Source organism: Gasterosteus aculeatus, chromosome 2, assembly GCF_964276395.1.
Source record: "Gasterosteus aculeatus chromosome 2, fGasAcu3.hap1.1, whole genome shotgun sequence".
NCBI classification, from domain to species: domain Eukaryota; kingdom Metazoa; phylum Chordata; class Actinopteri; order Perciformes; family Gasterosteidae; genus Gasterosteus; species Gasterosteus aculeatus.
Window position 1 is genome coordinate 9,037,685 of NC_135689.1, and position 25,173 is coordinate 9,062,857.

A 25,173-nucleotide genomic window follows, 5' to 3' on the forward strand; every position below is an offset into this window, starting at 1 on the left:
GGTGGAGGGGGGGTTGGGTGTTGGAGTGCGTGAGGGAAGGACGGAGGGATGGATTGAGGGTATAGAAACGGGCAGACGGAGAAGATAAACAGGGGAAAGGGGGATGGGGGCACTGAGGGATGCAGGGACGGGACAGGAAGCTTGGAGCAGTGTAGGGGGGATAGTGGGAGGGAGAAGAAGAGCTGGAAGCAGGGATGGTGGGTGGCAAGCTTGGAGGAAAGGATAAAGGAGGAGAGAAAACAATAGACAAGCTGAAGGGGGGTGTAGCAAAGGGCAGCAGGAGGAGGAATGCGAGTGTGCAAGGCCTTCAGGGTAAAAGAAGAAAATATATAATGGGCGAGAGGAAGAGAAGAAGATGGGGAGGAATGTAAAATGGATGGCAGTTTGTTGTTTTCCAGCATATACAAATGAGGTACTGGTTGTTGAATGATTGAGGACATCATTTAACCTCAAACGGATACACGTTTCATATTCCCATCGTTGCAAAGACATTTGTAACAAAACTAGTTTGGTAGATGTCCATAAAACAATACTACACTGGTAACGCTTTTAATGTTAATGTTTTTGCTCTTTTGAAATCTACGAGCCAATAATACCTTGGTCTAAATCATTTTTTTAAATGTATAAGCAGTTATCAAACGACAAAGATTGTCAAAGTTAAAGAGTGAGTGCAGTCAGGTAAGAAGGCAGACAGTAAGCTCTTAAATTCGTTGGGAAAAATGATATGATTGGACAAAATTATGACTGCCCTGCCACAGCATCATTTTATTTCTTTCCTTACGGATTTCTACATTTACTAGTGCGATTGTGACCTTTGACTTCATGTAGGCCCATTATCCTTATTATTGATCTCCCAGTCTGACTGTCCGAAAGTGTGCACTTGATCAAGAAAAAACAAAGTGGAAGCTTTTATAAAGAGGTTTAGCTGGCAAGCATTTACAGTTTTGGCTTTGGCCTTTGTTGACATGCACAGATTAAAATGAGTGGGAGAGGACTGACTAGAACCGCAGAAGTCAGATGTTTAGTTGAACATGCTGGATAAACATTGATCCATACTCGACAAACTGATATATTTATGTTTCATTTGGTCTGCTTTAAATTCATGTACTTTGGTAAACGGTTTACAATCTCCATCTGGGAAAGTTTAATTAGAATATTTTGTACATCAGCTGCTACTAGAAGACATATCCAACCCGGACAGAACGGTCAGAGGTTGCGTTGAATTGTGGGAAATGTAGGCAACAAATTTCACAAAGCAGAAACATTTGGCAGGCACCGGGAGAAAACTAGGTATTTAATTTGAAGGATACTTGAAATCATGGCCAACAGTATATTTATTCATAGGTTTTTATAGACCTACATTTGGAAAGTTGTTTTTACAGGATTTTTTACTCTGTTTTTTGTTGATTAGTGCAAGTTCATGTCAAGTCATGACGTGATAATAGCAAAGTCAAGTATATAAGATATTAGAGGAACGTTGTACAGCTGGTGAGGTTGTTGTGCCTGCTTCCCACAGCTGTTGTAATACATAGGCGTGCCGCGGTTCAAGCCGATGCTCACAACAGGATGCTCCAGGTGTATAGACACAACAGCTGCACACGTTTTGTACTATGACACAAACTGCCATGGGAGGAAAAAACAAGCAGCTGTATATCTGACTGACATCGGTCTCTCCGACCGACGCTTGAGAGGCAACTGATGCTTTCTCTCTCTCTCTCGCTCGCTCTTCCTCTGTGCGAGTTAGAGAAACTGAGACAGTTGGTCTTCAATGAACCGGCCTGTACCTTTCAGTGCCAAATCGCCTATAGATTTTGTGCTGCATGAAGAAAAGGTTGCTCCGACTCAAACGGAGATGAGAGGAGTCACCGACTTGGACGTCTGCTGCAGTGTTGTGTTTGTACCTTTGTAGTCCTGTCCTGTGGTGCTAATGTGCATCCTCTTCTGACACTCTCCACAGCTCATCAGGAAACGAGTCACTGCCTCCCTGGGCAGGAAGGCGTACGTCTCGGCTATCTGAGAGAGACGCAGCAACAGAGGTAGAATTACAAACTGTTTCACTACTTTTTAAAGCCTTAATGACAAAAACATTATTGAACATTGGTATCTGGACAGAGGCGGAGTGCAGACATGCGGTATTGAAATCTTTTTTGTTGATTCCTAATCTTTGAAATTGAATTTCATATTAAAACATATTCCACTAGCATGCATGTTTTGATGATGTGTAAAAGAATGAAAAGAATGAATGAGCATCATATAAATGACATCTGATCTATTAAATCCCTCTAAATAAAAACATTACAACAATTCAAGGGATTGACACTAAAACAGAAGTTTTACACTTTTTTCTGTTATTTCTGTTGGTAACTATTTATCATCCAAATCATGTGGTTTTCATCTCACCAAATAATAAAAATGGCAAAACTGGGGTGTGCTCAAAAGAGCCGTAAACATCCAAGGTCTTAATGTTAGTGTGTGTTTGAATGTATGTATTCACAAAGGCATAAAACAAAATAGGAGGAGGGATGGAAAATGTTCAGCGTGGGTGGATGGGGGTTGCTGTGCAGCATATGTATCTATGTGTGCGTGTGCGTGTGCACGTGTGTGTGTGTGTGTGTGTGTCGGAAGGAGGGAGGGAGTAAAGGAAAGCAAAGGCAAATGTCACTCAATGCCTTTGGAGGTACTAAGACCGGAAAGCCACGTGGGATGGTGCACTAACTATGTGTACTTTACTAGTAGCAAAACCAATCCGTGCAAGAAAATCGATAGCTCGGAAACAAGTCAAAAAAAGAAAATATATATATACAAAATATTAAAAGGAGACTAAATAGAAAAAAGGAATGTTAATTATTTTTTAGAAAAAGAATTCGAACGAAGATGTCAGTTTCATGCCTCTGCAGACGAAAACGTCCGTGACGGGTGCACGTCCTCCATTTCACCAAAAGATGGCAGTGTCACCAGCTGAGAAATCCCAGCAGAAAGGTATCAACTACAGAAGTCTAAATTACACAATATAATTAAACATCTACTTCAACATCCTCAATTAAAAGGAAAAGTTTTCAAAAATAGAACTGTTTGAAACATAAAATAATAAATATTTTCTGTTGTGTTTCAGTGAAGTCAGCATCATTAGCTGCCGAATAAATGTACTCCCATGATAGTGAGACGAATAAAAGGAAATGACAGGACAACAAAAATAAAGTTTTAATTAATAAAAAGACCAGAGAATAAATTGTTGAATAACTGATGCCGATGAGGAGAGGAGTCAGACCGTTTGCGTCTGCGACCGATTCAGTTCAATTGTTTTGGTGAGGATGTTTTCCATTACCTCTCTGTAGTGTTCAAAATATAACTGCTGGGTTACACTTTCAGCTTTCAACCCCTTCAGCGGACGTTATGGTCTTTCAGAGGCTGTAGCAAGCAAGGTTTTTAGAGCTTGATATCATTCTCCAAACCGTCAAAGTATTTTAAGCAAAACCATTAATTGATTGAATTGTTTCCAGCCTTCTAAAACTAAACGTTCTGGAATGTATTATTGCATAAAAGCACTATTTGGCAATAGTGTTAAATGACTTAAAATGCTTGCCAGTTATTCTTCTGTTGTTCAACTAATTAACGAATTAACAAATCCAACTCTTTGGGGAAAAAAGGACATGTAAACAAAATGGCAATGAACCCATAAAGTAAAAGTAGAAATTGACTTGACGTGTCTGCCAGTTTAATTTCAGACCGAATCAAACTGAAATCCTGCTGATCAGAAACTGAAACTATGCTTCCTGTTAGTTTCCTCCTGTTTTTGCCTGAGAGTAAAAGAGGAATGAGACCCAAGAAGAGGAAGAGAGACACAGAGAGAGACAGAGAGAGAAGGGGGTGGGGGAAGAAGCAGTGAGTTAAGCAACAGAAAACAAAAGGTATGACAGAGAGAATCCACTCTGTAGGGGAGGTCGGAGTCTGGCGTGAGACAGAGGAGACGTGAAAACGAGACAAAAAAGAGACAAAAAGGTGAAAGAAAAAAAAAAACAGACTAAACTCACAATGGCCTGATATTTCATTTCATAAACGGAAACACAATAGGATCCTTACAGCTTTGTAGGTCTTCTTCTGGCCGGCGTGTTTGGGGGCTTTGCTGGGGTCGGTGCTGATCTCCACATGCATGGCATAGATGATGTCGAAGAAATCCTCCACCACCGCCACGCGCTTCAGGGACGTGTCCACCCCTGAGACTCCATCCACACACTGGAAACACAGGGCAGAAGTTTTTCATTTTTCAGATGTTTTTTTTCTTAATGTTCATTCAAAGGTTTGAGTCAGAGACGGATAGAAGACACAAAAAACGATTGGCATGCAACAAAGATTTCCAATAAGGTTGGGTGGTGACGAACAGATGCGCTCTTTTCGATTTGATATGTCTGCTGTAAAGGGGTTGTCGGAACCTTGTCAGTCTCCTTAACAGACAAAAAAACAAAAGCACTATTTAAGAGAAAAGGTGCTTTTTAAAACCGGACATGGTACATGGTACATGGTTCATGTTCTTAAGCTTAAGAAAAAACATTTCCATGCCGATGTTTATGGTGTAAAAAAAAAATTCTGATGTATAATTATACTTAAAAAACTTCTACACCTGCTTCATGTTAAGCAAACCTCCCAGAGGACAGTTCTATCTCTCTGGAATAGCCCCTCCCTCAAAGCTGTGTCAGTGTGTACCTCGAAGGAAAGATGACTCAAAAGGTGGTAGAATTTAATGTGTATTTGATTTGTAACAGAAAGACATAAAAGATAGAGCGGGATAAAGACAGAGAGATAAGAGGGAGGAAGAGGGTTTTTCTACCTGCTCAGAAGACTCAATAAGTGCCAGTGGACAACAACAGGTGGTTTGTTGCACGCGCGCGCACACGCACGCGCGCGCGCACACACCCCTCCCCAGCTGCAAACTGGTAGCACATGGTAAAGCCTGCTATTGCCATGGTAACCAATGAGAGCCGTGCCTCACGGGGCAGGTGAGTGTGTGATTGAATGTTTCTACGAGTGTGATTATGGTGAGTTGATTTGTGCGTGTGTGCCCACTAAGGTGTTGTGGACTGATGAGAGTAAAGACAGAAAAACACACACACCAGAGATCACGGCCACACAAGAAAATATTTTCTTTGTGCAATTAGGAGTTGGAAACGTCCATGGACAGTCTCTGGGGTCACACATGCACGCAGACCGCCCAGAAGAACCTACAGTGAGTATAGTAGTTGCATACCTAAACAATGATCAGTGATCAGAAGGTCTCCACACACTCCTTAGAAAAAGATTCACATGTTCTTCACTAATTTGTCCGTCTGAGCCCACCGAACAAAGATTCATTGGATTATTAATAAATCGCTCCTGCTGTCTGAAACGAGGTTGAACTGTGCAGTAAATGTTCAATCTCATACAATTAACTAAAAGTGGTTTAAAAAAAAGCTCTACAGAGCGACAGAGTTGATCATCATTATCTCACATTCGATCAAAAGTTAATCTAAAAATAATCATTAGAGGAGCCGTATTCTGCAGACACAAAAGAATCCATCCAGGCACACGTGGAGACATACAGCTGATGCTAGAAAGCGTGGAGACACCAGGAGCCCAAAAGACCACGGCTGCCAAACAGAATATTTCATTTCCACCTCAAGTGACACAACTTATTGTGTGGGCAAAGTGTTACATTTCCAGTCGACAGGAAGCGGGACACCTGTCTATCTGTGTGTGGGAGAGTGTGTGTGTGTGTGTGTGTGTGTGTGTGTCATTATTCTTAAACAGGGTTTCCTTTGAGGCCTTTGCCAGATGTAAAGCATGTAATGAAGAACCAATGAACTGAATTGTCGCACACAAACACACATTAATTCATACACACAATCAGGACACTGCCTTTTGACCCACTACCCGACTCTGGCTCGGTCTCTCTCTCTCTCTCTCTCTCTCTCGCTCTCTCCCCATCATCCCTCCCCCTCCTCCTCCCCCTTCTCTTGATCTCTGGGTGCAGGTATTGTAATAAGGGTTGCTATGGTTACCAGCTGCATCTTATCACAGAAGGGATGTTTCTAATGACACCCACCCCGCCCTCACATCCCCAATGCCATTACAATTACACGGCTGAAGAGGAGGAGGAGGGGGAAAAGGAAGAGAGTGTGAAAGAGGAAAAAGACCAGGAGGACAGTAGTAGTGTTACTGACAGCTGTGGTTTGTAGGACAGAGAGATGGCCCCCACAATTTTAACCCATATTCACTGTTTTTGCACCAATAATGTGGAGCAAATTATCCTCATTGTTGTGATGCGCATCCTTTAGTGTTCACGATTTTCTGTGGGTAGTTTGCCATTTCATCTGCTCAGCCATAACTAATATATTTTTACTTAATGATTTGCATTTTAAATTTTAATTACCGTATTGCTACTGGTCCACATAAATTACCCCGTGGGGATTTATAAAGTCTATACTGATCTATCGATCTATCTATCTATCTAATTCTGTGAAAAAAACAGCCATCCTTTTCAAAGATGTTTGAAGGAACAAAAGAGGTGAGCTGTGTGTTTGCACAGTCCAAAAACTCCACAGCTTCAACTCTGCATGAATCAGAAAAACAACCGGCATCATTTAAGTGTGGGTAATGTTAGAATATCCTTTTTTCCTTTAATTCTTTTTCGCAATGAGGGAAAAAAATATTTTCATAATTTCAACGTAAGCAACAAAACATACAAGATTGAGGTTGCAAAACCACGTTAGATTCAACGATTTACAACTGCCTTGAAATTCATACACTCTATTTAAGAGTTGATAGGAATCACACCCTGAACCCAGCTATCTGTCTCAACAGAAATTATGCATTTGCATAACAATTGTTTCTGCCATGAATCATTTCAGGTAATGTCATGGTCTGTGGGACAAAAAACAAAACCACTGGGTGTAAAAACTGTACATCTCGTTTGAATGCACTGCCTGAATGAACTACAGTACCATTTCATCACTCATTTTTACAAACTTAAAAATGTAAATATAAGCGACAGCATTATCTTAAGTACACTCCCGAGCATGGGTTTCACGTTTTTATTTCTCCCACTGTGACCCAGGACCTCCAATGTGATTCAGTTGGTTTGTGTTCCCTGACGTGTGTTTACAGCGAACCAGCAGTGGCCTTTCCCTCTCATTGGCACAGCACAAGAGGGCCGGGCCACCGTACAACAGAGATCTAGCACGTGCACGTGAGCGTGCACACACACACACACACACACACACACACACACAAAGAGAACAGAAAGGACATGTTTGTCCTCAGCTGTCTGCTCCCATGCTTGTTGTCTCTGATACCAGGACGCAATGTTACGTGAAACCACCAAACAAAGTCTTTCAAGCAATAACACTGAAGGAAGGAAAAACGTGTGAAATAATACATCGATTTATTACAAACGTGCACACAAAAACAGCATGACACACACACACACACACACACACACACACACACACACACACACACACACAGGACCGGAGGTTGTAGGGCACATCACCAACCCGGGACTGTAGCTTATGTGACAGCGTGTGCGCACACACACACACACACACTACATGTGGGCTACTGGATGTGTGTGTGTGTGTGTGTGTGTTTTGAGGGAACACCTTAAGGCACAGCACACAGGACAGCACAGCATGCAACCGACCGACCGACACAAACAGCAACCCCCCACTTTCTGCTGGCCGAGCAGAAGGGTCAAAGTCAGAGAGGAGAGGGAGGGGTGCAAGGGTAGAGATGCCTGAATGCAGCACGTACTTGACAGAACAGAAAAATAAGCATGGTAAACAAACAGGACTGCATGCGAATGCGTGTGTAATCTCTCTTTTGCAGCAGCCATGACAAAGTATTGCCGACTGAAATGCTGAAACGCAAACTATCTAATCTCCCTTTCTCCACAGGGCACAGACCCATTGACTTACTTTACTGGACTTGTGAGGTGGTTTACATACTGACCTGCGTATGGTTCTCTCTTGTTGGTCGATGTAGTATTGATTCATAAAGATCGGCGAATCATGCATCATTATTTAATTGAATCTTGTGGTATTTCAAAGGCTGAGGTCAAATGTGCTTGCTATTTCTTCATACTTACCTCACCTATTTCTTCGTACTTACCTCACCTATTTCTTCGTACTTACCTCACCTTTCTATGTGCCCCCCCCCACAGTCTCTCCCCTCTGATCTCCTGCACCTCCACAGCCTCCATCCACATTAGCATCTCTCTCTCTCTCTCTTTCTCTCATTTCCTTGGTTTTATTTTTGTGGGCACTCTCCATCCCATTTCCAAACCCGCCTGTTGCTAGGATACATGTGGGGTCCTTTGAGTGAAAGCTAACTGCCCCCTCCACATCTCCTCTCCACCATCAGCACCCTCTTCTTTTTCCTTCTCCCCTCTTCATCGAAAATACTTGGGCACACAAACACACACACACACACACTCAAAACACACATACTGAGCAGCCAACCTGCATCACAACAAACACGCACAGATACCCTGACACACTTACAGTGCAAGGCATTTTTGATCGGACCCTCTGTGACACGAGCATTCAGACCGTACATACTACACACAAATGCTGACTAACACAAACACACACACACACACACACACAGTGAAGTGTCATAATGCAATGCAGTAAAAAAAAAACTCCAGTCCCAACTTCAACAACACAATCAGCCCAGAAGGCAGTCAGTCGGTCCGATGTGCGTTCACGTTCACAGATTTCGAAGGTGTGTCATATCAGGAACAATTTAAGCAACATCACATGATGAAACAACTCCAGAATATCCAAGTATTCCCCAGTTTTACTGTTTACAGACAGAGAATAATACAGTGGAAAATTACTGTACAACGTAGACGAAAACATCAACCTTCTCGTTTACCTCAGCGCTGGCTGAGGTCAATTATTGCATGATGTAGCTACAATGAGCTAAAGCAAAATAGTTACTGTCAAAGTAGAGAAAGAATTCAAGACATTAGAAGAGAAAATATATACTGAATGTTTAAATAGCTGTTATGATCTGCTGACTAATATCTCACTAATTGGATACAGATCTGGTTGTTAATAAGGTGCAATCTGAGGTTGGTTAATAAGCATTCCCAGCTTGTTATTGCACTCCAATGTACTGCCTAAGCCAAACCACATGTGCACACTGTAGAAATGTTAAAGGGTATATTCCACTAGGAATGTGTGCTTGCATGCATTTGATTGGCTAAAGCAGCGATTGTAATTGCTAGATGCATTTTTGATGCAGGGTTGGGGGACTCCGCCGCGTCAAGACCGTGTTGAAATGACTGGTGGTCTTAATACATTGCCAGAGCTTTGTGAGCAGGGAATAACGGCTGCTGCAACAAGCTGTAGAAAATATTTTTCAAGGTAGTAACTGCGTGACTGTCTGTGATAATCCTGTTTACAGCCTTCAAATTCAGTAGCAGGCAGGAGAGGCAGCAGCTAAATGGGCCATGACACTAACCACCCCTCCTCTCACCTCTCCACTCTGCGCTCTATCCATCCATCCTGCTCACTGTGACCTGCTTCTATCCATCCCTCTACATACAGCTGCATCCCTTTGCAGTGTCTTACTCCGTCCAGCTATCCATCATCACCATCTCTCTCTGGAGGATTTGATACTACAGGCAAAACACACCTTTCCACATGTTGCACATCTTCTCTACTTTATTACCTCCTGCCTTGCTTCCATTTCTCATCCACTTATCTCACCCACTTGGTTCTGACAGATGGAATATCTGGCCAAAGAAACTGCCCTTTCCACGTGATATTGACTATGTTCGCTTGGAGCAAATTGCCAACTAAAGAGCCTTTCTGATTATCTTAATTGAGGACCTTAGGGCCACGTGTCACCATTGATATGGTATGTTTGTCTGGTATAACTGCCGAATCAATCTTTTCCCTGATTGAGCTTTGTACAAGTTAGAATCCATTGCCCAAACCATGGCTCTGCAATAGTCTATTGCTGTGTGTGAAAGGACAGGCCCGTGCTGCTGTCCGTGGTGCTGAAGTAGCAGAGGATTTGAATTAAAGAAAAATATGAATAGTGTATAAAAAAAATAAATCGATATAACATTTTAGTGACAAATTTGTCCTCAAAGCAGACATGAGGACATGCGCTGCTCAGATCAGAAATATAACCGGTACAAAGATACTATTGATTACCATTATTGTGATGAAACGAATGATAGAGATAATGATGTTTGCAAAAGGGTGATATTGACAATGGGGTTCATTTTAATGACACACATCCACCCACACACACGCATGTATAAAAAGAGCTGAACTAATTATCCAGCAGTGTTGGCAGCAGGGCCGAGAAAGGGGCGTTGTGGGAAGAGAGGAAAGGTTGGAGGGGGCTGTACAGGAGGGATGGAGGAGACAAGGAGAACAGGCGGAGAGGCCAGGGTGTCTGCATGGAGACGATGAGAATCGAAGAGGAGGGATGCTGCAGGGAGGGGAAATGTGTGTTTTAGAGCGGGGGGGGTCTTCCTCCTCCCTGGAGACACCATGTCTGGACTAGACTAGTGTGTAAACCAGTAGAGTGTATTCGTTCTTCTACAAAACTGAACAGGTGAAGATATTTTCCATTTCACACCTCGACTCCTTCTGCAGGAAAGGAAATACTTTCCATCAATGCCTTATTTGTAACCTCGCATCTGCTTAAGAGGGTTGCGGCACGCTGATCCTGGCTGACATTGGGCGAGCGTACTCCCTGGAAGGGCTGCCTGTCAATCACACAGCTCACACTGACATTCACACCTACAGGCCATTTCTAGAGTCACCGCCTAACCTGCTTGTATCTGGACTGGGGGGGGAGGAAATTGGGAGGACCGTTCATCTGCCTGGGACGGGGAGGACGTGCAAACAAGCCAGCCGCTGATAATATGTATCAGGTGCAACTCAATATTAATAAGGTTTTTTTATTAGTGTTACACTGGTGTGGAAAAAAACACTATTAGCACTCGATGTCCTCTTTTACAAGGTAAAGTGTCTGTTGTTGTCAATGGAGTTGTATGGCTTTGATTAGAGCACAGATACAGCCTACTTTCCCAATTACCAAGGTCTGTCTGAAGGTAGAAATAGTTTAAATATATAAACACATTTAAAGATGTGTTAGAATGTTTTAGCTGCTGCCCTCGTCCACAGCAGTTCAGTGCTTTTGTGGGTTTTAAAATGAAAGGTAAACACCAAAAATGTGACAAATATGATTTTGAATAAATGAAAGTAACTGGAAGTATGGTCGATTAAGTGCCTGGGCTGACGACTTTGGTTCACTAGAGCAGCATGAATGGTGGTCTAAATCAGTGGTCAGGAAACTTTGAGCATCTCACTGATCCTTCACCGGCCCTTCTGTTCACAGGGGTCGCTCCTACTTTAATTCATCACGCATGGCTTCGCCTCAGCTGCTGCTCCTATTTGTTCTCGTTCCAATCCTCCACTTGTCACTATTTGCAACTTAAACCCAAAACATCTGGGAGTCTGTCACACTGAGAGCTGACATGCAGCTAAAAGCACAGAAGAGAACAAGGATAAGTGTTTATTAGTTTAGAGAAATATTTTCCTTTTTTAAGCTACTCGGACAATTGATGTTTTGTTTGAGTTTGTATCTTAGCACTGAAAGTGGTTGAAGACTAAACAAATGTCAGACGAAAGCAACTAACTGACATTGAGAGTTTATTTTATCTAGTTTCTGAGAAAGAAAAAAATAAAGGGAGTTTATGGAGAAATACATCGTCCATGGTCAGGAGTTGGACGGATGGTGACCAACCACTTGTTGCTTTTTATCAATTTATTCTATTAATTAAAGAGGAGTTATATTTGTTAATATGCTGGATATTTAAAAAAATCATCTAAAAAGTGTAATCTAATTCTTAGAAAAATGATATTAAACTGACATTCAGACTAGGCCCAATAGAACTTTATATAATGTTTCCTAAAGCTGAAAACTGTTCATAATCTCAAAGGGGCAACTGTGACTGACTAGTCTCATTTACTATGCCTGGTGGCTGGTGTTAATATGCCAGTCTGGCTTTCAGGTGAGAGAGGGGAGTGACGAGAATGATGAGAAGGTCAGGAGGAGGAGGAGGAGGAGGGACTAAAGTGGAAATAGAAGCCTTGCAGTCTAATTAAGACTGGTGTTAATTTCTTTTTACCATGACAGCAATCAAAATGAGCTGTTCACCATGGCAACAGGAGAATATCAAGGGGGAGGGGAGCCTGGTTTAAAGAAATACCAGCACTGTTAACAACCCAACATCCATTTGTCCATTTTTAAAGCAGCACTCCAAAAGCAATGCATGGCTTTACATCGTTGACCCAAATAAAACGTACCACCAGGTCCCTTCTACTGCCACAACTCTTTGCCAGCTTTTATGACCCTGTTCACTGAAAAATCTTAATTCTCCACTTGGGCCTTTTACTACAAAAACCAAAAGATTACATTACATTTTACCAGAAGAATTATACAGAATAAAAGCCTTTTAGGTACGACTAACGTAAAAACAACCCAACAAGATATGAAGATGAAAAAGAACCTGAATGTGTAGTTGAACAAACACCAATCATAATAATGTAAATTTCATTTTCTAAAAAACCAACAGGCATCAAATTTAGCAACTTTCATTTAGATTCAAATTTGGTCGTGGCAATAATTCAATATGCTAATTTTGTGGTAGTGTTTCAATTTCCTTTTTTTATCTATTTTATCAGTTGATAATCTACCATTCAACTTGAGCATCTTCCTGCCACTTGACTTCTCCAGATAAACATGAAATAAACATGATACTCCAGATAAACATAAAAAATTGCAACACTAGAGCTTTAACCGAACAAAGTAAAAGTAATGAAAAATATGTATTTATATAGAAATGTCAAAGTGTATTACTTTTAATTAGTTATAAGGAGAGCTGTGTTTGTTACGGACAACTCTTTCATGGCGTCATGGCAACCGTCTAAATTCAGCGGAACCAATTAAGGTTTCAAGCACAACCTGCAGAAGTAATCAAGCTTTTTTTATCCTTTTCAACCAATTAAAAAGAGGAAACTTTTTTCTGTTTTTACATATTTTGTTAGCTGGAGTTCGAGAAAGAAAGAGGCGTTTGTGAGCAGGTGTCACAGGCTCAGTTCTTAACTTAAATGTCACAGAAAAAATAGAAATGTGTTTAATTAAATGGCGGGGATGGTGAAGATAGAAACAGGTAGCGCTCATTATATGTCTTATATGTCTTTCCGGGATTTAAAGTAGATATGAATAAGAACTTACTCACACAGACAGATAAAGAAAGAAGGAAGAAGATTTGAAAAAGTAACAAGAAACTATATATTTTGAAATTTGATCATGGGGAGGGGGGGTCGGCTAAATTGATCTGAATCAGATCATTTATATCATATAAAATATATAATTTATATATTTCATGACAGATTGGCTTGCGGCGTGGAGAAAATAGACCAGACGTCACCATTATTGCTAAAGCTTGCAAGCCGGGCGTGGAGCTCCAAGGTTCGCTACTTGCTGTGTGAAAAGCCTGATTAGTTACAATTACACGTGGGCATCGCGACACTTCTGCTTCCTGTGGGAAACAGGACACACAATACAAGGTCCTGTATGTACCTGGTTTTGGGGTCAGAGCTCAGTAAAATCATCACGCAGGGGTGGGAGGGAACCTAATGGACACGACACAATTATCAGCGCAGAAATAGACAAAGAGTCTTTTTGCATGTAAATGAGATTTAATATCCACTGAGGGATAAATGCGGGAATCACCTGTGACATCTGGATGTCACTTCTCACTTCGTACTCAACCACCGTTTCAAATATCATTATTTAGCGGCATGACCTTTTATTGGAGCCTCTTGCTTTACAACAATCACACACACTCTCTCTCTCTCTTTCTCTAGTCTAGTAACATAATTGAACCACCAGTACAGCATACAGCTGCTCAGAAAGAGTTTAGCTGTGCACAACACAAACACACACACACACACACACACGCACGCACACACACCACAAACCCAGACGCACACTACATCCCCCCTTCTGTCTTTGAGCAGCAACACACACTCTCAGCGGGGTTTGGCCCCATTGTGCTCCAAGACATCTGACACTTTCACTGATCCACCATACAAAGACAAAGGCCGTGGGTGTCAGTGTGTGTGTGTGTGTGTGTCACTTTTAGTTGGATACACACACTTAGAAGTGCAAATAAATCAACAGCAGTCGCTTTCCAGGAACTTACTGCTCCTGACACGAAGAGGGACCTCTATGCGACCACTGAATGTCAGGGTACGTGCATCAGTTAATTATCTCCACTTCATGTTTTGTGTGTTTATTTTTTCCTAACTGCATAGTTATTTACTCGTCTTCTTTAAAGACAGAAGTGTATTTTGAGGAGAAAAAATAAGTTGTTGTTGTTGGCTGTTGTAGGAAAAGGCCAAATAAATTAGGAGCAGCTTTTTGTAAGATTTATTAGTATGAATAACTTATTATAAGACATCATAGAGTATAATTTCGGGTCTCCATTGCTTTCCAGTGTGCCCGCTGCTTCACCCTCCACATAGCCCTCACATAACCTCTGGCACAGATGAACAGTTGCTTACTCACTTACACACGCACGCACCCGCACACACACGCACATGCATATATGTGTGTACGATAGTTTAGGGTCAAAGGGAGGGTAAAACATACAGACAGACACACATACATACAGAGCAACCAATCCATGTCAATTTGGGGGTTTTATAATGACAGAATAAGGGTCTCTTTGAGATAGCAGAGATCACGAAGGCCTGATAAAGGAGGCCACCCCAATTAGGGTGCCCCTCCTTCAACAGACGCACACAGATTGTCAGACCCCCAGATGCACAGGACACCACTCTTATAGAAACTCCCTCCGCGGTTCTACATTGGGACAAATTGTCTCTGTTGCCGCTAATAGGAGGACAGAGGGCGGGCGGACACACAAACACGTACACACACACACACACACAGAGGTTTTATTCATCCATCTGTTTACCTAAACATACCATTTCCCATCCCACCACGGTGCTGATAAGAGTGCAGGCAGGCCTGGTTTATCGGAGTCATATCCAAGTCAGGGCAGCGCTGAGTATCTGATTCACCCGGAATGAGCCAGCAGCCGTTTGGGTATTGATACGGGACAATTGATGACCCCATTCATAATAATACATTACAAACAAAACAGACCTATTTGAATCACTGCAAAACCAGATGGAATTGTGGATCAGGAGATGTGATCCAGAATAAACGGAATCCAAAGGATGTGGATTTGTCCTGTCGTCTAGCTTCAAACCAAAAGTTCCCCACAAAATTGATGAATCAACACAAAGGGCAGTACATCAAAATGTTAAGCAGTGTCTTCTCACTGGAAGAATTGTATTTAGTGTGTGCTGATTGACACAGTAAACAAAAACACGCAAATGATCCACGGAACAGCTGTTTGCACGTACAGCTCTGTTCAAACCGTCAAAGCCTCCGTCTACGACTAGATGAGGCCAGTGAAGGAAAAGGGAAGCTGCCATCACATGTACTCGACACCGCTGTCTAGATAGCAACTATTATTAGACACAACAAACCACCCGGTGCTTCCTTCTTTAGCTGGAGTTTCACACTCCATTGGCCTCTGATGCCTCTTCCCCTGGATCCTACAGAAACTTTTACATCTTCAGCCATAACAGCAGTAACCATAACAACCATTGCATAAAGTTACCGTTACGATGCCCTTTACGCCATTATGTCAGATTTAGATGAAGTTCTTCACATCACACATGAAGACCAGTTTACTGTCCTCAGAGTGGACAACGGAAACACTAAAAAGCCGCAGACCGATGAATAACAACAGGACAAATTGTAACATCCTCTTGTAAAGCACACGGGGGGCTTTAGGAACCTGAACCAAACATTAACTGGATCACTTCATGCTCATTAACAAACAGTTGCAATCTGGTCATTAATAAAATACCTATCACTCCCGCTATGCAGCACATTTATACAATTATGCTTTGACAATGACCTTACTTGGCTATGGAATTGAACCTGCTGTCAAACCAGATGGTAGAAACTTGTTCTTTGATAGCTATTTATTGCAAGGGACATTCAGAATAAAGGTTTAATATCACTGATAGTATCCAAATACCAGGGACACTACTTACAATAGATAGGTAGCACTTATGTGCACGTGGATAGTCCCAAACTTGCGCGCGCGCACACACACATACAAAGTTCTGATGTGTCTCAGCATGTTACGTTAATGAGGACTGTTCATGTACCTCATGGCCATATTCTATCCCTGTTTTAAACAAAAGACCCCTGCAAGCAAAATGGGCGGTTTCACTACTAATTAAACTAATTAAAAAGTGTCCTCTTAAATTGACTGAAGGATAGTTTTCCTCCACCAGCCGGTTGGGTGAGCATTACACACCCTCATTTGTATTAACTTACACATTGTCGTAGTGACAAAAAGGACAGAACTGCACTGGCAAAGACGATGAAATGTAGCACAAGTCCCCTGCTGGATTTGAAAAACAACAATCCTGTTCTCCGAGGTGGACTCCAAAACGCGTCTGATCTCCTGAAAAAAACCGCATCAACGCAACTGGGCAGCCCTGACTGACTGAAGCGTCCATTATAAAGAGTTCAAAACGTACAGCCTGAGAAGCACTCATGGGCACAATATGTAGATTCCATTTATTTCCCAAATTTTGGTAAAATAAAATCATTCAAGAATTTCCAAAAATTCCAAATCTTTTTGGATTTATGAAATTATACCCGTGTTATAACGCACAAAATACTTGTTGTGTTCTCCCCACTTCTAGCTATGATTGGGCCATTTAGATGAAGGCAGCAGACTTATATACTGCAGTGAAACCTAAGCCACAGGAAGTCAAATGTGACAGAAGCAAGATACGGCCTAAAACTGCTTTGGGTGCAGAAGATTCATATCTTATGTATGACTCTAAAAAGAAAATGGAGTAATGAATACAAAAACAAATAGAAAGGAACTCGTGTCAGTTCTTTGTCACTAAGTAATATTCCACATGAGTCTTCAAATAAAGCTCCTTTACTAGTTTGGATTACTTGCATTTTCTCAAGTGTCCCTGTGAGTCTTTACAACGTATGTGATGGCGCCAAAATAAACCAAAGAGCACCCAGGAGAGAAATAATCCCTACATGCAATACGACCTCAACCTTTGTATCGTAAATTCTTCCATTCAACATAGTTTCATAGCTCCGAGATCAACTGAGCAAGATTGTCTCTCACACACACACACACACACACACACACACAAACACATTACCTGTGTATAGGTGTCGTGTATAAACACAGTTTCTGTCTGATCAGCAGGAGAGGAGCAGGATGCTGTTTTGAGCAGTAAACACAGCATTTGGATGCCAGACAGAACGAACAGAGTGTTAAAGTTGTGGTGTAACTTTTGCGCTGTGCAGTGCTGCAATTTGGATCAGCTACCATTCAGTATCATCACTATGACTTCTAAAAAGTTACTGGTACGGGAATCCGAATGTTTCTGAACATTACCCGGCCTAACAAAGACTAGAGGTTTGATCAAGGGAAATAGTTACAAACTAACAGTTCTGAAAAGTTATTATTTCATGGTCTTGCTATCATTTAATCTGTTACTATCAAACTAGCCTAAACCGCTGTGTTGTGCTGCATAGTCAAATAAGTCAAAATTGGACCAAGATATTTCCTAAACATTATTTTTCAGACGGACAAATCCTGAGAAAATGTTCTTAGTTGGAGACTATGAACGATAGATTAACAATATTCAAATATAAATGCATGTATCGCATAGGTTTAAACATTCCCATTAGGGGTGTAACGATTCATTCCCTGAATCGATTAATCGATTTATATTCCTGCGATCCAACTGAATCGATCTGTGCTCTGCAAATTGACATTCCGGACGACATATATCAATTACAAATCGATTAAAATGGTACATAATCGATTGTATCGATACTTGGAAACTGCACATTGGATTTAAGTACAAAAACGGCATGGATGTGTGTTTGTTTGTTTTTTAGCACTTGATGTCTGCCTGTCTGTAACGTCATCAGTACGCAGCGGCAGCCTCGCTTGACTCGGAACAACAACAAAACACAGAGTGGAGGAGACGACTGCGAGCAAGACATTTACAAACCAACTTATCGTTTGGCTTTTGTAAACATGGAGGTGTTCTAAATAAGTCGGCCGCTGTTTGTAGAATATGTAGAAGCCAAATAAAAACCACGGAAACACAACGAATCTTTCCGGCCATCTACTAAGGCGCCGTGCGATTAAACAACGCCGACAGTCAGGCGCCTCTAGCAGCGTTACCGCTGCAGCAGCAGCAGCAGGTAACTCCAGCTCTGCAGACACCTCAGGCCTCGCCAGCACCAAACCCAACATCACAGTAACAATTGCCAAGTTTATCTGTAAAGACATGCGACCCTACAATGTGGTTGAAAATCCGGGGTTCTGTGAATTGATCCAAACATTGTGTAATTATTGTGTAATGTTTATATTGAAAATGGCACTTGATTCAAATAAAAGGTTAATACATTTGCCATTAATTGTTGTTTGCTTGTTTATAATATCCATAATTAATTGAAACCTGATTTCCAACAACAGGGATCTCAGAAACTTTGCCTGCACTGTCCAGTAAAGTTACTGAATCGATTTCAAGTCACTGAATCGAATCGTTCTAAATTAACCCAGATCGTCCATGAATCGAATCGGCAACCATGGATCGCGATTCGAATCAAACAAATCGTTGTTAAAATGAATCGTTACACCCCTAATTCCCATGCATTATTATCGTATGATGGAAACCGTAGTGTTTTTCAGCAAAAGGTTTAAATGATCTCCTCAATCGTCCCTGTATGACACGACACGCAGCTGGCCTCCACCCAAACCTCCCACGATCACATTGTTAAAAAGGAGAAATTAGGAGAAAGGAATGAATTAGAACATGACCCTGCACTTTTGAGAAAATAGTAAACAAATCTGTTGCCAACTGAGATCCAAACACACACCTCGATTACAACAGTCACGTGTGGCTTCATGACAATGTTTGCTTGTCCCTCTAAATCACACCTCCAAGTTCAAACATATTAAATAATTTAGCAGTAAATTGTATATTAAGTAAATCTTAAACCAAAAGACTGTCAATTGAAACTGGAACAGCAGAATAAAGGCGAGGGCCAAACAAAGCATTACAAATGACTTCAAACAAATGTTGCCTCAGTAAAGACAATTCCCAGACCTCCGAGACAATCACTAGACCGTGCTTTAAAAAAAAAAATAGACCGACCAGAGCGTGTTTTCCCTCCTCTCCAGCTGCCAACTGTGGGATGGATGGAAGACCGTTTTATTCCCAACGCTTATCAAAAGTGTTGTGTCTCAACAATATATAACATCATTCAAAACATCGCTTGCCCCTTTTTTGACCATCCGAAAAATACCTGGGAAGAGGAGTTCAACTACCATACGAGACCTACGAAACACACAAATCCTTAATCTGTGTAAGACCCAAGAGCACTGCGGCAGAAAGGTTTCATCGCTAGCATCTAGACACCGTGACTTCGCCGCATTGAACCCCGACGTTGCTCCGACCGTCCTTGTGTGTCACGATGGCCCCACTGCTCTCTATCAGAAGGCTTTTTTTTTTTCCTGTCGTTCAATTGGCCCATTTTGGTCCTCTCAGTTTGGAACATTTGCACAGATGTACAATAGCACCAAACCAGGCAGCAAGTCTGGATTTGAAAATTGAAGGCAATGCAGAAGTGCCTGACATGTGCATTGTTTCTAATCCGATTGTATAGAAGTCGATTACAAAATGACCCTACTTGATTGTTACCACAATAGCGATTGCAAACATGAGTTTCCAAACAGCATGATAATCATTCAGTGGATGATGGTTAAATTTATATTAAAAATAGAGGGCAATGTAAGGTATGCTTTAGGACGAGGCTGCCCTCCGTGATTGACAACTTGCTACCATGGTGTTGTGTGTCTACACAAGGTGTAGACACACACATACATGTATAAACATTTACACACAGCCATGTTTAGAAATCTCACACAGAGACGCACATGGAGCGGATCTTTGTCTCTCTCTCTGCAGTCTAAACAGCCCATTCTGCAGATACTAAACAGACTCAACAGACCTGCTGCTGCTGCTAAGAGGGAGACACGTAGAGATGGATTTACAGAAGAAGATCTCAAAGGGAGGATTCCCAGTCCTGACTGCAATCCTCCTGATGTTAATCTGAATATGAAGTGATACCGGACGGGGCTAAATCAGCAGTAACGGTAACCATGCCAACCAGCATCTCAAACCCTTCTCATCTCCACAGCACTCTTACATTATATTGACTGGTCTGCTCAGCCATTTGAATAACCTGTGATTTGAGTCTAAAAAGGAAATAATCATTCTGACGTGGTTTTCCCAAAATGACTAAGATTAATAATCTGTTCTAAACCATTATGTAGAGTTCTGCACATCCCTTGGTGTGCGCAATTGAGGAATTGCAATCTCGTTTAGTGTTGTTCGGAGAAGGCCATTCATTCAATGCTTAAATCAGCCATTGACTATAGTGACATTATATACATTCACCCAAGCTGCCAGCCCCTCACACGCAACCAAAACTAAGGCAACAGGAAAATCAAGAGTTACAAAGTGTTTCAACCCCTCACTGCAAAATCTTTTGTATCATAACCAAACAAATTGTACAACTCCTATCTGGAAAACACACACGTCTAAACGTGATGTCGATCTGCTAGCTATTACAACAAAGTATGATAAGTGAAAAAAAATTTACAGCTTCAATCTGGAAAACACAGATGATTCTGCTGAGAAACACATCAAAATATATGATGTGGAAACAGTCAGCTGACTAGGCCAAAATGAGGACATACTGAACAACTGAATGACCAGAAAACCATATCACACGTTGCTTATTTTTTTCAGCAGACAGTCAGAAAAACTCAAGATCTTCGATTTAAAAGATATATAAAAAACACGAGGAAGAGAATCCCTCATTTGCATATTTAAACAAATTTGTCTTTTTAGTAATATCCCATATCTAGCTGTATTCTTTGTTTACCTTATTCACCTGGGCTGTGCTTTTGAAATATGAAATGAAGTATTAAATAAATAAAGCATTTAAAATGCTGGAATCACGGGTAACAAAAGAAACATTTGAAACGTACTACATCCCTTGTACACAAAAAAATGTGTGACTATAGTCTCATTGACATTGTCTCTGAAAGCGCACTCGAGCTTAATGAAAAGAAAATAGTTGGAGTAAAAATAGAGTGTTTTGAATAATTCAAATTGGGGACATTTGGGAAAAAAAGAAAACACCAAAAGGTCATTGCCGTTCTGACAGCAGGGGGAAAGTTAACGTGAAGCAGATAAACTGGACATTGTCATTCAGTGATGTAGCTTAAATATTGTAAGAAGAACTGTCCCTTAGCAATTTGACAGAACAAGTAAACTCCAGCAGTGCTCAGTGCAACTATCCCACAGCTTTTGACTTGTTGCTGTCATTCACATCCAGCAGTAATAGTAAAACCTCCTTTTGAATCATTTGTTGATGGGAAATTCCAATAGTTGTTTACTTCGCTTTCATCTCATTACTAATAAAATATCTTAGTTACAGAAAATAATTTATAATATACATGCATCATTTCAGGCTTCAGTCATTACCCAACTGAAGCATGAATCTGTGATGAAAATTATGTATTTTTGTCAGCTTAACTTTTGTGAGTGCAGCCTACATCTATGTGTGCAGCTTTATCAGTATATCGACTGACAGTCAATAGGGACAAGCTGGTAAAATAAAAAAAGAAGAACGAAAAGCACCAGTTCAAACCCAGTGAGCTCATTATTGGAACAGGTGTTGGCTGTAACCATGGCACCGAGCCAGGGAAAGTTACGCCGTACAGGGTAACCCCCCCCCCACACACACACACACACACACCGTATTTCTTCAGACAAATGTGCGTAGCCCAAAAAGTGACGGACACCATGCAAACGGGACAGACGCGCACGCGCCGCACAGTCTAGCGCGAAAGAGGAACGTGCACTAACCGTCGCCTTGATGGGCACGTACAGCACCGGCCTGTCCGACGGCCCGTTCCTGCTGTCCTGCAGCGTCCCGACCTGGAAGCCCTTGGACTTGACCCAGAATTTGAATTTGGCGTTGATGTGGTTGTTGCTTTTCTCGTGCGCGAACCCCCCGTTGTTGATGCTGTTGTTGCCGCTGCCGTTCTCCTCGTCCCCCTGGATCAGGGTCTGGAGGATTTTGTGGTATTTACGCCGGGTGACGGTCTTGGTCTTGCCGGAGTCCCCGTAAGTCCGCAGGCACCAGTCCTGAAATTCCCCGAACATCTCCGCCCCTCCGCCCGCCGCCTCGGACGCATGGACGCCGCCGGTGGGACTCCCGCTCCTCGACTGGTGGGTGGAGGTGGTGGTGGTGTTGTTGGAGGTGGACGTGGTCACCGTGTCCGACGCGCTGCCGGCTTTTCTCGTTGTCATGATCAAACAAGAGAGTCCCTTTTTTCTCTTCAAAGACACTATTTGGTTGTCCCGTAAAAGGCGGCTCTCTGCCTTCTCCCCGGGGGGGCGAAATCAGCCCAACGCCGCCAAGCCGGTGGAGGAAGAAAAAAAAATGGAAAACAAACAAAATTTTCAAATCTTCTCTTCAGCTTTCAAAATAACCATTTCAACCCCGTAAACTGTCTCCATACCTACAAAAAAAACATGGACAACGCTACAAAGTCCCACACGGTTGTTTTTTGTGTTGTATTAAATTAACGTCTGAAAATCAGACGTTTGGACCCCCCTCACCTCACCGACTCCCCCCCCAGTCTCCTGCGCCTCCTCGCCCCCTCCGCCGCTTCGCACTAACGGCCAGTTGCGGAGAGACCGAGATGAGGAAAAGAAGACCAAAACAATTTAAAAAAGGGAATGTCAAAAACCAAATTTAACTCCAAACACCAGCCCCCCCTTACTTGGATGCAATTTACCCAGGAACAATGAGACACGAGAGGGGACGCGGAGAGGCGAGGAAAGGAAGGAAGGGACGAAGAGAAGGAGAGGGCGCAACGACCGACCCGGATGATTGGCGCGTGGTGCCCTCTTCAGACACACCTGTTAGATGCGTGGCTCGGTCGGCCCGTCCCGTGGGGGCAGTAGTCACCGCCTCCTCTCTCTCTCTCTCTCTCTCTCTCTCTCTCCCCGGAGGACCCGCAGGGGCACGGCCGGTTATCTCTCCCCCTCTCTCCTTTAAAAAAAAAAGCAGTATGTGTCGGGATGCGTTTCTCCTGGTTTGAGGACGTCGGGTCTCCGGGGCCGTTGAGCCGAGGACGCGTAGACTGAGGTTCAGAGAAAGAGGCGAGGGGTCCTCAAATTAGCGGATTGATTTTGCCCCCTTTTTTTTCGTCCTCCATAAATAAAAATAGTACCCCCGCGCACACACTCCGTTTCGTCACCTTTTCCCTCCCTCTTCCTCGGGCTGGTGGAAGGCAGCCTTGGGGGGACACCTGTTTGAATGCGGGGTTTTTCTTCGCTCTCTCTTCGCCCCCCGTTTTAAAGCGCAACACAACGCCTCGTTTCCTCCTTCCTCGAATAGACGAGACGGTGCAGCAGCGACGGGTGGAGGCAACAGCACGCGACTCTTGCTCCTTCTCAAAAAGGCGGCGTTAGTCCTGGACGTGTCCCGTTGCGCTTGCTGCGTGTCCACCCGGGTCCTGGGTCCACGGGACGTGCGCGTTGCAGGTCGAGATCAACAACAATTAAAAAAAAAAAATTAAAAACAGGAAGTGTCCACAAAAAAAAAAAAACGACCGAAACCCTCAGCGCGCTCAACCAGACGGTCCCGAGATGTCAAAGGGGGAGTAACAGTGAGTGAAGTGAGGACGAGAGGACAACCCCCAAAGAGAAAAAACAACTACTTCTGTTTTGAGATCTTCTTGTGAAAAATGAAAAAAAAAAAAAATCACATCAAACATAAAAGAGTTCACGTGAAACTGACTTTTATTTGTTTGATAGCATTTTTCGGAAAGTTGTGTTTGATGCCCAAGTGGACTCGACATATTCTACTTCTTTCAGGGGAGAAACAAATATGTGTTTGCATTTGAAGTGTTTTTACAATGTGTGAACATGAAAAAAAAGAAAGAACATTAATATGTTCACATATGTCCAGAACTGAAATCTGAGCATTGGATGAAGCATGGTTGGAAATGCTGGTTTTAATTGAGTTGACATGAGTCCAAGGTCTTTACCGAGAGGATGTTGGACATCTTTTTGTATCACATACATCTGCCAACAGCCATAGAAAACATACATTTTCACCACGTTTTAAGACGTAACATGTTCTATAAATCAGGCTCAAACCACTTTGTAAAAGCCAAAAGCCATTTGTTAAAAAAAAATACAGATGGATGTTTTTCTGGCTCAGGTAAACCGATCAAAATGAAGACTACGGAGAAGTTGAGGCTATACACTCAGACAACCGTTTGGCCAATTCTAATTTGGCTTTGGCAACTGAAAGGCTGACGGTGGGAAATTCAGAAGGTGAAAACTAATATCTAATCCGACCAAACAACCGGCTGGATGCCCCATAGCGACTCGGCAGGTCACTGACCTCCGAGGCTGTGACCTGTACCTGTCAGGTGTGCTGGGAAAATCCTGCTTGAAACTGAAGCATTCTCTAAATTCTTATCTGTATGTATCTTTTGTCATTTTTCTTACGCAGCTCTTTGAACAACGTGATGTTTTTGTTAAAGAGGTTTTTATTGAATTAACCTGTGGTGCTTATCATTTTTAAAACAAACACAATCGAGACAAAACCTACGCAGCCCATGATGTAAGACGAGTAACACACATTTCAGTACTTTAATGGGAGTTTGTTTCCTAAAGTGCCTCAAAGCATTTTTAGAATTAGACTTTCAATATTTGTGTCTAATTTCTGTGTGCAGCTCAACACAAATCGTTATGCGGAAAACCAAACAAAATGTGATCCCACCATTCAGACAGACATAACATGTTGCACACCTCTTGGATCAAACGGCGACCAACAACTCCAGTTTGTACGTCTTCCCCCGTTTGG

General features: G+C 42.3%; 1 protein-coding gene across 5 annotated transcripts in view; it reads right to left on the bottom strand.

The window, feature by feature from the left end:
• nol4lb (nucleolar protein 4-like b) overlaps window positions 1-23,978 on the bottom strand; it is a 96,041-nt gene extending 72,063 nt beyond the window's left edge. For 2 of the 5 annotated variants that reach the window (XM_078090554.1, XM_040193238.2), the window contains exons 1-3: window positions 22,152-23,947; window positions 4,081-4,233; window positions 1,902-2,013 (exon numbers count right to left, since the gene is read on the bottom strand). In XM_078090554.1, the coding sequence (XP_077946680.1) occupies window positions 1,902-2,013; window positions 4,081-4,233; window positions 22,152-22,598 (712 nt within the window). In that variant the 5' untranslated portion in view covers window positions 22,599-23,947. Of the gene's footprint in view, window positions 1-1,901; window positions 2,014-4,080; window positions 4,234-22,151 lie in introns of all 5 variants that reach the window. The other 3 variants (XM_078090553.1, XM_078090551.1, XM_040193237.2) reach the window with 3 other exon arrangements.
• Window positions 23,979-25,173: the final 1,195 nt, after the last annotated feature.